This window comes from Carettochelys insculpta, chromosome 15, assembly GCF_033958435.1.
Source record: "Carettochelys insculpta isolate YL-2023 chromosome 15, ASM3395843v1, whole genome shotgun sequence".
NCBI lineage: Eukaryota > Metazoa > Chordata > Testudines > Carettochelyidae > Carettochelys > Carettochelys insculpta.
The window spans coordinates 5,456,533-5,472,019 of record NC_134151.1 but is presented as its reverse complement, the minus strand read 5'-3'; the positions used below and the strand labels follow the sequence as shown (position 1 = coordinate 5,472,019).

The 15,487-nt window shown below is 45.7% G+C and overlaps 1 protein-coding gene across 1 annotated transcript in view; it reads left to right on the top strand.

Moving 5' to 3' along the window:
• The window catches only part of FGF18 (fibroblast growth factor 18), a 121,204-nt gene that overhangs the window by 39,987 nt on the left and 65,730 nt on the right, over positions 1–15,487 (top strand). The window contains exon 3 of the mRNA XM_075009627.1: positions 5,959–6,139. Within this exon, the coding sequence (XP_074865728.1) occupies positions 5,959–6,139 (181 nt within the window). The remainder of the gene's footprint in view (positions 1–5,958; positions 6,140–15,487) is intronic.

Sequence of the window (15,487 nt, the reverse complement as noted above, 5' to 3'; positions counted from 1 at the left end):
AAACATCCCTTTTCAATAAGGCACTTAGGCACGTGTTTATTTGTCAGCGGGTGCTTAAATCCCAGTGACTTCAGAGATTAAGGGCTGTGCTGACCCAGGGCCCCTATGTCTAAGAGGGAAGACCAGGTAGGGCTATCTCTGCCTGGGGTTATGTGAAGGTGTATCTATCTCATAGAACTGGAAGGGACCTTGAGAAGTCATCAAGTCCAGTCCCCTGCACTCACAGCAGGACCTATCACCATCCCTGACAGATTTTTTTTTTTTAAATCCATTTGTCCCATACCCTTAAAGGGCCCCTAAAAGGACTGAACTCACAACAAGGGGATTATGAGGCCAGTGCTCTAACCACTTAGCTGCCCCTACTGTCTTGAGCAATGGTGTTATTAATATACCTATTCTCCATCAGATCTTCTGCCCCAGGTGAACAGTTTTAGATATGTCTTAATCGCACTTAATTCCAGTGATCTACGTTCAGGTCAACTCCTCTTGAATTAGTTCCCAAGAGAATGGCTCCACTGGGAAGCAACACTACAACTGTGTAGAGTGTGTGTATTCCGATGTAAATTACATTGCCCCTCCCTGAAGGGCGGCTCCAGCTTCTTAACTGGGGCCTGCTGTGTTATGGGGAGTGGCTTCACTCCTCCTGGGTTATCATCACTGATGCCTGGTACCCAAGGTGACTCTGCTTCACTGTGCCCATGACACAAGGGACATGCTGTCCCATGGGAAAATGAATCGTGTTATTACTGTCATCCAGGAGTATAAACCCCAGTACACAAGAGTCAGTCAAGTATATCAGCATAAATCCCAGCAAAGGAAGGACACACCCAAAAGTAACAACATAACAAAGGGGCACTGTAGAGGGAGCATAAAAACAGGCTCTGGGGAAGAAATGTTTAAATGATGCTTTAACATCATCAGCTCCATATGTTTCCCTTCCCCAACATACCCAGCTCTTTCCAACCCCCAGCTCCCTTCTGGGAACCTTCCCAGGCAGATAGCACATGGAGATTGAGTCCACCGATGAGTGCATTTACTGGATTTTACAAAAAGGGTCCCCGTACAGCATCTTGACACCTGGTGGGGCTGGGTGCTCTCCTGGCTCCCTGGTCTGATGTCCCACAGAGAGCACAGCTGGCTTTCAGTAACTGGTGTGAGAACATATGAATGGCTGCACTGGGTCTCACCAAAGGTCCATCTAGCCCAGTGTCCTCTCTTCCGAGAGTGGCCAACACCCAGATGCCCTGCGGGAGTGAAGAGAACAGGCAATCAGCATGTGATGCATCCTCTGTTGCCCATTCCCAGCTTCTGGCATCAGTAGATCCCTCAGCAGCTCAAAGATCCTCACCCCGGGAGAGTGTGAGTTAATTGGAGATTCCCTGAGCTGTTCTATTCAATCACAGCTCTGAAGCTCAAAACTGGAACTAAACCTACACTGCCTGCCTGTGTCAGGCTGAGCAGCCTTGGCTCCTCACTGGCATAGCAAACTGCTTGCCCATGCGACCTATGTGGAAACCTTCCTATTGGCCTAAATGGAGTTTTTAGTCCATTTTATTCTCCGCCCCCGCAACTCCAAGCGTGCATGAAATGGTAATCCACAGAGTAGGATCCCTGTAGAGGGTCAGCCCAAAGGGGGTGGGGTACAGTTGCACTGACTCAAGCTGTAGCCTATACTTATTGACAGACAGGCCAACTCAAGATAGAAGCACCAGCCTGCTCAGATTAAGGGCTTGCATGTGTGGGTGGAACTTGATTTATCTTGCACGAAGAAAAGCCCTGCGTTGTGAGAGAGCCCTGCTGAAGGAGGTCATGGCAGAAGCAAGCCACTTAACTTCTTTCTGTTGCTGTTTCCACATGATTCCATTCCAGAGGTGCTGTGAGGGTTAGTTACCTGAAGAGAAGTATGGATATATTAATTTAAAGGCCCAATCCTGCAATCCATTACAACCAGACTGAACCTTACATTCATGCTGAGTCTTATAACCACCAAGATGACTACATACATGTACAAGGGTCTGCTCCTTCTGTTCAGGCTGCAGGGATGGTATCTAAGTATTATCATTAGTAGGCATCTAGAGGACCTTACACCTGGATTTAATTAGTCTGATATTTAGTATTGATTAGAAACATCTCCCAGATGCCTCTTCTAAATGTGAATAGCTCTAACAGAATAGCGAAGGAGGCTCTTCGAAGATTTATGTGTGTACTTAATTTTAAACTCGCTCACTAATCCCATTGACTATAGAACTGCTGAGATGACCTCCCACAGTGTCTATCTTTACTCATGTGTGAGCCTTTGCAGGATCAGGGCCTCTAACATTCCCAGAGAGTGGTACATGTTGTCCGAGGAGACTGGGACACAGTCACGGTTCTTCTGGCCGTGTGAATTTGTGGGCTCGTACATGGGGAAACAGGCTACTGATGTTGAAATCAAACTTAGCCAGGGTAAAGTATGGGGGTGGGGTTTGGGGGGGGGGGTGAAGCTATGCCAACATAACAGTGTTCTTGTGTGATGATACAGTCCAAATTTGGCTTGGCAAACTCATGGCCTTTGTGATGTGAAGCCTCCCCCTGAAAACTCCCCAAATCCCAACTTTTTATTTTTTTCCAGAAAAATGTGCAGCTCATTAACATGTGGTGAAAACAACATAGCATTGCCGTCTTGATTGTCAAATCTGTTTCAAATCGTAAGAGCAAGAAGCCAAAGTTTTAACTGCAAAACCCTCACTTTTGTGGCATAGGGCAAAGCACCAACATTACTTGGACATCTCTTTTTTGGTGGTTTAATTTCCTTTGTTAGATGTTTCCTTTGGGTGGGCAGAACAGGGGAGAGTTAGTAAAATGAGCAGGACTAGGCTGCACTGTCAACTGACTATTTCCCTTTTTCCTCACAGAGCCCCGGTAATTGGGATACGTGTGATGTGCAGGGCTAGATTAGTTCAGGGTGGGAAGCTCTCTTAATCTCATGTATGGGTAGCATGTGAATGGGCCTCCTATTTCTATTGGTGCTTCTTAGTCTGCAGGATGTTGCTTGGTGCTGTTCTGTTTTGCGAGAGTGGGAATTATTGCTGTCATTAGTTGAACAATTCCTGCTCTTCAATGAGTTTATCACCTCGAATGCTTTGATAGACAGCCACTACCTCTCCGCTCTGCAGTCTGTAGGAAGATGTTTAATTCCCCTATCTCCTCTTGGATCTCATATCTTAGTGTCATAAACTCAGGTGGCTGCTGTCTGAACACTTGGGTTATAAATACCATAATTCCAGCCTTTAACAGGGGCAGTAAAGTCAATCCAGCATTTTATAGACTCATGACCTTCATTAATGTTGCAGCTCCTTTGAGTAAGTTTTTTTTTTTTGGATGACCTTGCTCAGAGAGGGGCTGAGTTTTGAGAAGGACAGATTATTTTTAATGTTTTTTCCCCTCCTGCTATTGATCAGTGCTTTGTCATCCCCCCACAACTTGATAAATATACAAGTATTTGGAAGAAAAAGCTCTTTCGGGTCTGACTTTCCAGCAGCATCTGACTGTCTAGAGGGGAATCTGCACTCTTGCAAGATGACAGAAGAAAGGACTCAGGTGGGTCTGAGTTTGCTTTGTTTGAACATCCATTTCTGTATGAGTCTTAGATTGGAAGAGGACAGAATGGAGCTTACCTATCCCCCTTTCCTTTGTGAGTGGCCTCTCCTGAGTACCTACAGTCTCTTTTCTCTTTGATTTATACCTGAATCCTACTGTTTCCAAGCAAGAAGGATCAGAATTTTTCAGCCCAAATGTATTAAGCACAGAAGTAACATTTCTCCTATAGCTGAAAATCACTCTGTTTTAGGTGGACAGCCAAACACATAGCCTAAATTCCTACTTGAGTCCTATTTTGCTTAGAATTTCACTTCGTATGCAGGTCGTGCACAGTCTAGTCCATTAGCTCCCTATAGAGAACTTAGCCAATAAAGTTTAAACATTTGCCTTGGACAAAGTAAAACTGCAAGGAAGTAAAGAACAGGTTAAATCTCTCTAATCCACCACACTCTCATCCAGCAACATCTGTAAACTGGCATGACTTTAATGAGATGGATGACCACTTACCATGGGTGTGGCCAAGTTTCCCGTGGTCCCATAAAGTTTGTTGACAGCCACCAGTCCTGGCTCTCACTGTTCTGTAGTGTTACTTAGTTGTCATTTACCTGTAAATGTCTTCTAAGAGCCCAGTAAGCAGTGGAAGTGTTGGTAATGCTGCTAGATAATATTGACCTCCTGTGGTCCAGCAAATTCTCTTGCCCAGCACTGAGAGAGGTTCAGTCTGTAGGGTTTTTTAGTGGCTCACAATTTCTGTGCTTAGTAGGATGATAATATGCCAGATTGTTATAATTTTAGAATAATCTGCTATTGAAACATAGTCTAAGTCTCATGGGTATACTCAAACGTGAGGTAAAAAGACTCCTCTGTTTGTCATTATATTTAAATACCAGATTCATTTCTTGTCTTTGCTGTCCACTTCTCAGGTATTTAAAACTTGAATTAATGCAGGTAATTAATGTCTAGGGCTGAAGGGTTAAAGCGGTCTGGAGGATACATCTTCTCTGACACTAACTGAGGAAGGCCTGCTCAAGAATGTTCTTGGCTGACCACTTGTCTGATTTATTCTGAGTCGGGATGTCTCATTAACCAGAGGCAAAAATTGGTCTATGCCTTGGCAAATCTGGGAAAATGTAAGCTAATGCCGGATGCTAGATCTCCAGAGAGGTTTCTCCTGCCAAAGCTTTCTTTAAAGCTGCAGTTAACGAAGGTTAATTCTGTTCACATAGCCACAGGCCTTGAAAATGGTGGTAAATGGCTAAGCAGACGAACCTGGCTGATAATAGGTCATTCTGGAAAGCCCATTCTTGCTTTCTGCGCCAACTGGCCTTGTTCTCAGCTAGCCAGTTGAGCTGGGCTGCTCAGGCAGATGCACAGGACTTATGCAATCAACTGACCTCACTTTACTTTTACACTGGCAGAACTGTTTGGAGCGTGACTCTGAAAAGAAACCATGTAAAAACGGCACCTTCTAACTCAATAGATTTTTCTCCCTGAGTGTGTTTGGCGTCTGCTCTATAGACTGTAATGACTAAAATAGTTTTTTTTTTTTTACTGGAGTTAGCAGTGCAGAGCCAGCATGACTCTGGTGCTGGAATTCTTCCTTGTAGATTATCCAGCTGGGCCGACAGCCACTACAGGCCCCAGGGCAAGGAGGGAGAGGGGCCGGGCTTTGTGTGGTGCCAAAGGTGGAAGGGGCTGGGGCATAGGGCAGTCAGCCCTTAGCGCCGCTCAGACTGTGGTGCTGGGCGCTCCCTCAGAGCCGTGCAGAGCAGTGTTGCCGTGGCATTTCAAAGGGGCCAGCGCTCTGGCCACTGTCAAAGCTCCAGGACCCTTTGAAACACCAAGCTTGTGTGCAACTGCCCCCAGTGCCCCCCTTGCTGGCAGGCCTGGCATTCTCATGAGAATGGTCAGCTCTATTCCAGTTGCAGGGCCAATCACTCACACTTGCGTAAGCCCTTTTGCAGTGGTAGAGCCTCCCCAGGTAGATCTATGAGTGCTCCAGTGGAAGACTGGGGCATTTTGCAGGTTTAAATCAGGACAGAACTGAGCCCACAGATGCTTTTATTGCTGAGAATTATATGTGAGAAGGAGGAAACACAGTTGCTTTGTTAGCATCTAGGTAGAACTTTACATACAGCATCTCACCATGCAGGCTTTATCCATGGGACCCCCAATGAAGTCATGGAATCGCAGAACACTAGAACCAGAAGGGACCTCAAGAGGTCAAGTCCAGTCCTCTTCCCTTATGGCAGGACCAAGCACCATCTACATCATCCCTGTTAGAAGTCAAGCCATAGTAGGCTATTGGCAGGCTTAGTCTGTTGTCTTCATAGGCAAGATTCTGCACCTGTTTCATGGTCTCTTGTCTCTTTTCATCAGATGTTCGTTGCCGAAGAGAACGTGGATTTTCGGATACATGTGGAGAATCAGACACGAGCAAGGGACGATGTCAGCAGGAAGCAGCTCAGACTTTACCAATTGTACAGCAGGACGAGTGGGAAACACATCCAAGTTCTAGGCAGGAGGATCAGTGCCAAGGGGGAAGATGGAGACAAATATGGTAAGAATATTAACCATGCCCCACTGGGGCCAGCCCAAAGCTCTGAAATGAATGTCTGCATGAGGAAAGATGAGTCACAGCCTGGCACTAGAATGGCCCACCTGTGTGTTGGCTTAGGCAAGGGGTGCATCAGAAAAATGCTGTGAAATTGCATTAGAAAAGCTGTTTGTTCTTGAGACCCTTCGAGAGGTCTTCAGCAGTCAATCAATCAACTTGGCGCAGACCCTTTACTAGCAGCAGTGTTCTCTGTAAGCTGAGCCACTCAGGAGACATTTGGGTGCCACCGGGGCGATTAACAGAGTTCCCACAGCTAGCAGCATGTGTTTTTATTAGTGGCACACATCTGTCCATGGTGCGCAAACAAAATTTATGGCTCCCGTGGAGGGGAAAAATGAGGGGGAATACTGACTAGCAGGGATTTACCGCGGGACACTGCAAGGTACCGAATGCTGCTTCCAAATCCTATGTAGTCAAGAGCATGCAGCATCTTTAGGATCTGATCAGGGGAATCAGCCCAACAAGTGGACCAATCAGTAGCAAAACACACAACTGTACCCTAACAAAAGGAAAATGGAGGCATTCTATGAAACCCCATCGGTACATCCCATTTCTCTCTCTCTCCGGAACAGAACAGGTTGCTCCTCGTTGGCAGTTGCATGTTGCTCAGTGGTTCGGCCCATTGAATGAGACGTGGCTGCAGAAATGCATGCACATATATTGCCCTTGTGCAGAATGTGGATATGAGAACTGAGAGGTGGGTTGAGGACGGGGAAGACATTTGCAAATAATTCTCTCTCTCCCAGGGAATTGCAAACAGGACAGACATGCCTGGCAGAGAGCTGTGCCAGGCAAGGGCAGCATCTGCCATTGCTCAAGGAGCATCTCAAGTTGGGCAGGAAAAGGCTTGTGTGCTAATTGTGCAACTGGACAAATGGATGAGAAATACCTGATGTGTGTGAAAATAACCCCTCTGGTACCGTCAAAGCTCTACGTGGTTCTACAGCATGCACTTTATGCAGCTAAGAAAGGTCAGGAAGGTCTGCTTCTGCCAGTTGCCCTTTGCTTTTCTAACGTGTCTGAGCAGTGTGGGAGTGGAGGAGACCATTTGGTCACTGACTTTAGCCATTTGGCTGCTTTTGTCATGTTTCGGTCCCCTTTTGTGCATGCCCAGTCCTCATAAGTACTCCTCCCAGGCCCTGAATGCGGACTGCATTCCAGAAGAGGGGGATGCTGACGTCCCACAAGCCCTGTGCAGTGGCTAGAAACACCACGCCTATGAATGGGAGCATGGAGCCCTGCCTTTTCTGAGGAGTCCCTCCTGTCGTGCATTGAGATGCTCCTCTCTCAATGGCTTGCTGCAGCCCTCCCCACCACCACCTTGAAAGCCCCATCCACTCCCAGTTACTGATAAACTCCCAGCTGCTCTTGTTGTGACCCACTCCCAGCAATGGCAATCCCAAGCCACCTATTCTACTTGCTAACTTCTAATAACAAGACTCCACAAGCAGCTGCAAACCCCCCCACCTCTAGATGGGCTGTAAGAGTTGTGGAAACCTGCTCATCATCACTTGTCCCTGGGGACAAGCAAAGCGCGATAATCCATGCAGCAGTGAGTGGGGCCTAGATGCAGGATGTGACCCCTTACGTGTCTCTGTGATAACGGAGTAGGGAGAGGTCAGTGTCAGGGACATGGAGAACCACCTGTGTGACAGCCAACGCTGACTAGCAAGGCGGTGACCCAGGATGAATTATTTTCGGGTGGCTTTGCTGAGGAATCGTCTCTGCTCAGGACCAGGGTGAGACCTAACATAGGGGCAGGGATCTGAACACTCGTGAACGTCGGATCCAGCTCTGAATGCTGTGGGTTGGGCGTATCACTAACATAGTGCCAGGAGGACACCTTTGTCTCCCCCCTACTGGTTGACCCTATCTCATCTTCCACCTCCTCTCTCTCCTTCCCCCTTTGGAGTATAACTCCTGTCTGAATCTGGCCAACTGAGTCAGAGCCAGGATTAGATTTTGGGAGTCCCAGTCCCATGTTCATTCCTCTAGTTGTCTGTCCTGGACCATGCTGCTTCTGGTAAGGCAAAAGGCCCTTCTTACCCCATTCGCTGCTCAGCATGGAAAGAGGCAATAATGCTGGCAGCTGGCTCTGAAAGAGAGCCCCAGCGTGGCCTGGGGAGTGGGAGCCAGGGAGTCTGAGAAGCTGCAGCCGTGAAAAAAGTGCCTGAGCAAGTGAAATAGCGTCAGCTCCAGAGGCAGCAGCTGGGCACAAGTCTAGGGAAGGAGGAGGGTGTACTCAGAACAACTTGTAACAGCAGCACCAACAGCTGCTGGGGGGCTCTGGTGCAAGGTGGGAGGAGGACCTGGCTCTGTGCCCTGGCAGGGGTGGGGCCAAGAGTGGGAACGGCGAGGCCAAATGCCGTTAGCTCTCAGTGCTACCCGAGCCATGGTGCGGGGGCTTCCCCGCTCCCTCAGAGCTGTGCACAGCTGGAACCATGCTGCTGCGGCATTTCAAAGGAGCCCGGGAACAACCACCCTCTTTGTTCCCCCCTCTCATATGCAGCCATGACATGTAATGTGGTGCGTCTTCCCCAGGCACCTCCAAACACCGCAGTATCACTCCAGAGGGGGTGGGGGCTGGGGGGGGCAGTCTTTCCCGATCTACTTGGGTGAACCCTTTCATCTCCCTCTCTCGGATGACACTTGAGTGCCCCAGATGCTCTAATGCTCTTTAAATGGCAGGGTGGTTTAGGGCATAGTCTTTGCATGAAGAGATGACTTTTCATCCTGAAGATGCAGGATCCAGATAATGCAATACACGGGTGGACAGGAGGTTTGTATTTGGCTTTTCAGGGAAGGACAAGTTGGCTAGCCTATTGCAGGCCTTACTGACTGGTGCAAAGTTTCCTGGCATCTTGGCTAAAAGGATGCACAGAAATGGAGAGCTGAAATGAGGTCCCAGGTAACACTATTGCACTTTCAGAGCTTGTGGGCTCAGGGATCATTACAGCACAATTTCCGCGCAGCTTCAGATCAGTAAAATAACAAACATTAACGTGTAAAAGACAGTGGCTGTAATTGAGATCAAGATGGAGGAAGTATGGCAGCCCAGCCACCTGATAAGCGTAGGCATATGGTGATTGGAAGGACAAGTGCAAGGACAAAGGTCCATGAAATGGTCTGGTAAATAATTTGGGCATGCAATTTCAGGCTTGTGCAAAGTGGCCTTATTTCTGAGGCCAGGATCTGGCCCAACGTGTCTGATTTATTAAACAGAAAATGAAGTCAGTTAATAGAACTAATTGAGTCCATTTAACCTTTTTACTTGGATGGATTTTATGAAAATGCATTGGAACACATAAGTCAATTATCGGAGTAAATTAAATCTAACAATGCCTCCTGCTTTCAGAAATACTAATTAATTGGAGTGTATTTACCTATCTCGCAAGGGCGGTGATGAAGCTTCACTGCTGTTCCTGAAGTGCTCAGATAGTCTCAGATAAAAGGTGATATATGTGTGACAATATTGTCTCTTAACTCACCATGAACTAATGAAAAGACAGACAATCTATTTACAGATTATGTTTATTCTGGAGTCCTTCATCTATTCTGATGTAGTTTGCTTTTGCCCAGAAAAGCAATCGTCTGGTTACAAACTTATTACCACTTTGCCAGGTGTTTAAGTGCTTCTTTTCATTCAGAAAATGAAATGGACTCGGCGGGCGAGTAGGGGGAGGAGGGAGGACTTGGACCCTTTACCTCCTATCTCAGATAAATGGTACAGATAGGTGAGATAAAGATCAATGACCTGAAACACTAGAGCCTTTCATTTATTTTCATTTCACAAAAGGCAGAAGACATCCTACACTGTTTGTTCGCCGTCTTTGTGTCCGGTTCACTTAGCCTGGTGCAGTGAGCTAAGACGGGCTGGGGGTGGGGTGGGGGAAGGCACTTTGTGTCGTTTGTACTTCACAGCTGTGCGATTTTAAGTATATTTGTCACAGTCTGCGGCTGTGCTGAGGGAGGGAAGGCGAAAGTTCTATCCGGGAAATGTCTCCTCCCCTGCCCTTCACTGTTACGTGGCTTGCTTGCCACCAGCTGTTCACCTGGCTGTTGTTCCTCCCCAGAGATGGAGGCATTTCAGAGATGGGTGACTTAGGTCTATAGGGTGAAATTCATCTCTGAGCTGAGGGTTGGATCCAGGCTGCAGCCGTGAAAACAGAGACTTGAGAGACCTTGTGCTGGCCCTCTGGTCTGGGATTAATTTTACCCATAGTGATTAAATTGCTTTGAGGTTCTTAAGGCTGAAAGGTGTTATGTGTAGGTCTGTTGTTGGTATTTATCATGAGAGGGTATTTTTCTTTGAAGCTCAGTCATGGTGGCATTGCCCTAGCATGACCCTGGCAAAAAGATTCCACAGGAATAGTCCCAATATGGCAGTGTACGGTAGTGTGGTGGGCCAGAGCAGCAGACTGCACAAGCAAGGAGCCCCCTGTCGACTGCCAGCCTCACTGAGGAGCCGTTAAAGTACATTGAAAAACTCTCGGGTTATCACTGCTGTCTCATCTCAGTGAGGGAGCACAAGTCCATGTAGAGCCATCTGCGCATCAAACACAGTCCTTCCCTAATGGAAGCTTTGCTGGTGGGCTCAGTGCTGTGGGAGAGGGCTGGATGAGTGGAAAGTAATAGTATAATAAAATAGCTTCCTATTGTAGTACCCAGGGGCACTGAGACCTCATACTAGGGTGAGTGAAGTCTCTGCTCTACAGGCTTGGCTGGGAACCACCTGGCCTCTAGCACAGAGCTTCAGACCCTATGAGCGCAGGTTCAATCCCTGGTGCTAGCAATCTGGTATTACACTATAATTGCTGAATTCCTTCTTCAGTATGTCAGCCTGGGCTCTCTGAAATTAATGACCTGATGTAGCAGTTCTTTGGGCATGCCAGGCTGACAGCTAGCCTAGAACTCTCTCAACTCGTTTCACTAATGACAGCCATTTGTTCTCACTCAAAGCCTGGAAACAATGCAAAATTCCCATGCCATTGTTCCTTGTCCAGCCTCCCCTCAGTATCGCTGGCACCTCACAAGCAAGCTGCCTTGTATAAACCCACTAACTTTTTCCCATCTTACTATAGTTTGTTCTGCTTGTGGTCCCCTTGGAAGAAAAGCAAACCTTCTTTCAGTGCCAGGAAGACACAGAAGAAAAGTGTTTACCTAGAAGCAAGGTGGGAGATAGCTCAAGCACTTACTGTGGTTAGTTAAACACAGACATTTTCCACAAGGGTCATTTAGAAACTGGCTTTGCTTCCCAGGTGTATGCAAAAGGACCAGCCTGTCAGGGTGCAGAGTCTCAGACACCCAGAATGAGCTGTGATTTGCTCTCTAATTTACTCAGTCAAAACATCAGGATGGCTGCTTCCGATTTAAACTACGCCTTGCTGCTCTGGTCTCTTGCCATTACAGTTTTGACGTGACAACAAGACAAATAATTTGTCAAAAAGACCTTTTATCTTCAAAGCCATTTATTTTCGCTTACTTAGCCTGGGGGCAGAGCTGACCTCAACATAGCGATGATCATTCACCGTGGCAGCTGTACAGTCCTACAGGGCTGTGTGATTGGGCTGTGCCAGGGACGTTTCCGCTGTCCAGCTGCTTGTTTGTCTCCCTCTCCACCCCCCACCCCTCATCCCCCAATATCTCCTCATCGCTCTCTCTGTGTGATTGTCTGCCCTTCTAATTTGGGTGGAGCAGGCGTCCGGTGGCAAAGTTGCCCTTTGAAAGCAGGTGCGGCTACACCATGAGTGACAGAGCAGCTGGATGAATTAGAGCGTCTGCTTTGTTGAGCCACTAAACTTAACTCTGTGGTCTCACCTCCCAGGGTCCTCCAGGCTCTGAGAGAACTTGGACTCTATTCTGAAAGATTCAGCAACCATCTGAAATACATAGGAATTGTCTGATTTGAACCATCTGTACCTTTGAGGGTTGTGCGTGTATTTGCTGTGATCTGCATTTGTGCTGACGGGTTGGGAGCTCAGCTCGGAAATAAGGAATTTAAAAAAACCAAACCAAAACAAAAAAACCCATAACAAGGCTATGAAGATTTTGTTTCGGCCTGTGAATTTTCAGCATGCTTGTCCACATACATCCATGTTATTTGTGACTCCAAAGCCTAGCACACACCAGGAATGCACAAGGAATGGTTAGTTCCAGAGCTCATTGCCTCTTGTGCACAAATGCAATTGTAAGCTGGATTTTTTTTATTATTTTTCCTTTCCAAAAGCAGTTGTTTTGGGTTCCTCACCTTGGAGTTCAACTCAAGGGACCTTAAGCAGTCCTGATTTTCCAGAGATTGGGTGTAGAGTTCCCTGTAAGCTGAACACTTGGCTGGTCACCCAGGAGAGATTCAGGTGCCACCCAGGTGATTAGCAGAGTGCCCACAGCATATGTTTCTAATGGTGGTGCACATCCCCATGTGCCTTGGTGTAAGTAGCAAAATTTATCCCACCCATGGATGGAGAAAATTAGAGGGAACCCTTGTCAGGAGCCCAGCAGCATTTTCTGAAAATCAGGTACCTTTAAGTTAGACATCCAAAAATGCAGGCACACAAAATCACTAGGTGCGTTAGATGATTAAGGCCTTTTATTCTTACAGATATAGTAGGTAGCCACAAATATAGTGAAAATGAATTGTTTAGAGATTCCCCCCTCTCTGAAAATTTGGCTGTATTTGGGAGTGCCAGTGAAAGAGCTTTATTTTCATGCAAGTTATTAAAGGGATTTTCTTTTGTTAATTGTGTGTGTATGTGAGCTTATAATTCTATCCTGTGATTTAAGTGTTCCCATTAGAAATGTAGACTAGGAAATAGGATCCCATCTGTGAGCAATTTAAGAGGAAGTGAGACAATGGAGTCAATTGCTGCTCCAGTTTAGATGATCAATACAAATATTATTAGTACAGTGATTTATCTTTCTAGGCACTTTCTGAAAATGTGAATGCCCAGCCCTGAAGACAAGGCAATATAATATAATCTGTTCTTTCTTTACTGTGATCAGGCTTTTCTGCCACAAAGCTTGTGCAGCTGCCTTTCTATGTGTTCTATCCTTGATGAGGTGAAGTATCAGAGAAACAAAGCTGAGGTTCTTTCTCTTTTTGCTGATTTGAGAGCAAGTCTTGGCAGATGCTGTCTGTATTGGTACACAAGATATCATTTTATGCAAGAGCTCTAGTGTGATGTGCCAGTCTCTGAAATCTTGTAAACAAACTTTTTTCATTGGTTTAAGCATTGGTATATCCAGGATCACGAAAGAGTGATTTTCTAGTATAAAGTCAGAGAGAGCTTAAATCTTGCATTTATCAAGCTCTGGTGAGTCTTTCTACCTAGGTATTTATCTTTAAACCTAGAATTCTGTCATTTGAGGTTTTCTTTATGCTAAATCATTTGAGACAGTTCTGAACTGAAGTAGGTTCTTGTAATTCCTAGGACATAGCTAAATGTGCCCTGAAAATACACAAGGCCAACATTTGTGGACTGAAAAGTTTTTTGTTTTTTTTTCCATCTCCAAAGGGCCTTTTTTTTAAAAAAAAAAAAAAAAAGAATTATTTTCTATTTTTTTTTTATTTTGATTAAATTTGTGGTGCCTTATTTGTAAAATAATATAAGGGAGAAGATGATGTTTTGTTATTGAAAACATTACCACACGTATTCCTGAATGTTCCTTTTACGGTTTATTTTAGTTGTCTTCAGTGAATCAAAAATGTCATTGACCTTTTGGATAATGGTTTCAATAAAAATGTTCCCTAAAATTAAAAATATCAAAAATTGTTTCAAATCCTTTGAAATGCAAAGAGCGCTGATTTTTTTTTTTTTTTTTTTTTTTACACTCTTCATGCAAACAGGGTCTCAAGTTTTAAGAGAGGAAGAATGGAACAGTGACGAGGATTCAAAAATCCTAAATTCAATTCTTGTCTTTGAAACAGACTTCCTGTGTCTCCTCGGCAAGTCATTTAGTTTTGCTGTCTCTCAATTCACCATCAGCATAGTTATCCTCATTGTGCTGTGAAGATAAATACAAACAATTGTGAGGAGATCAAATAGTCTTGTAATGGCGACATGTCACAGTGTAGGTAGAAATAGCTATTGCTCTTTCTGACGCTGAGAGATCAGTCCTACTTTTTTGGCCAAGGGTTTTCATAGGGATGGTAATAATTATGTCTTCTATTCACAGTGCCTTTCATTCAAAGGACTCTGATAGCATTTAATATGGGAATCTGTGCAGTCACCTCTCAGATGAAACAGCAAATATTTTAACCATACACAGCAGCACTGCGCAACACTTTGGGACAGGAAACATAAAAGAATGCTGTCCCCGATTGGAAAAGCCGTATAAATGTATCTAGACAGAAAGGTAAAACACACCAAGGCATTCACTGTGGAAGGAGAGGAATAACTGATGTGTGTTTCTTACACATATGGAAGGCTCCCAAACAAGAGTTGAAATGCATGCTGGTGGTTTGAGCTAAATATAACCCTGTCAGCATTCGGAAACCACTGACTTCAGGTCCTTCCAGTATTGGCATTTTGCAGACTGCCTGCCATTCATACGCTAAGGAGGATACATGTAGAGAGTCTGCAGACTCCAGAATCCCCCAGAAGTAGGAAGCAAATCAGAAATAAAGGGGCTAAGAGCATCCAGGGAAGGAAGCTCAGTTTCCTGGGGCAAGTGAAGAGAGAAGAATCTGTGAGATGTAAGGAGGTGATGACGTGGTCTGTGGTTTGCTCTGCAGGAACATCCATCTAATGATCTAAGTCAGCTTCAGTGGGAAAATATGCTCCAGCCCATAATGTGTTTTCAGAACTTCGGCATAGACATGTGTGCTTTGATCCCAACACACAATTTGGGAGCCTCAGAACGAGTCTCTAAATGAATGCTCCCTGCTCTGGTTGCAATAACTTTCCAAAATGAATTTCTACGGTGTGTATCCTATGGCTCAGATTTTCCAGGGCATGTAGGCATCTAACTTCATTGGAATCAACGGGTGCTTGGTGCCTTTCAAGTGAGAGTAGATACTCTGTACTACACTACCAACTAAGCAGAAACTCTACGTAATTGCAACAGTGCAACTTAGTTTGCAGAATGGCTGGGTTATGCACTAACTCCTGCTGTCCTGTGCAACTAGGAGACTGGAATTTGCGTCAAGGGAACCTTCTGTCCCTCTGCAGTCCCAGCTGCCAGAAAATGGGAGCACTCGTACCTTGCCAATAGAAAGTGGTTCTGGGCTGAAGACACATATACAATGTATTGCAGCCCTGCCTCCCTGTAACTGAAATGTACTTGGCTGGGTGA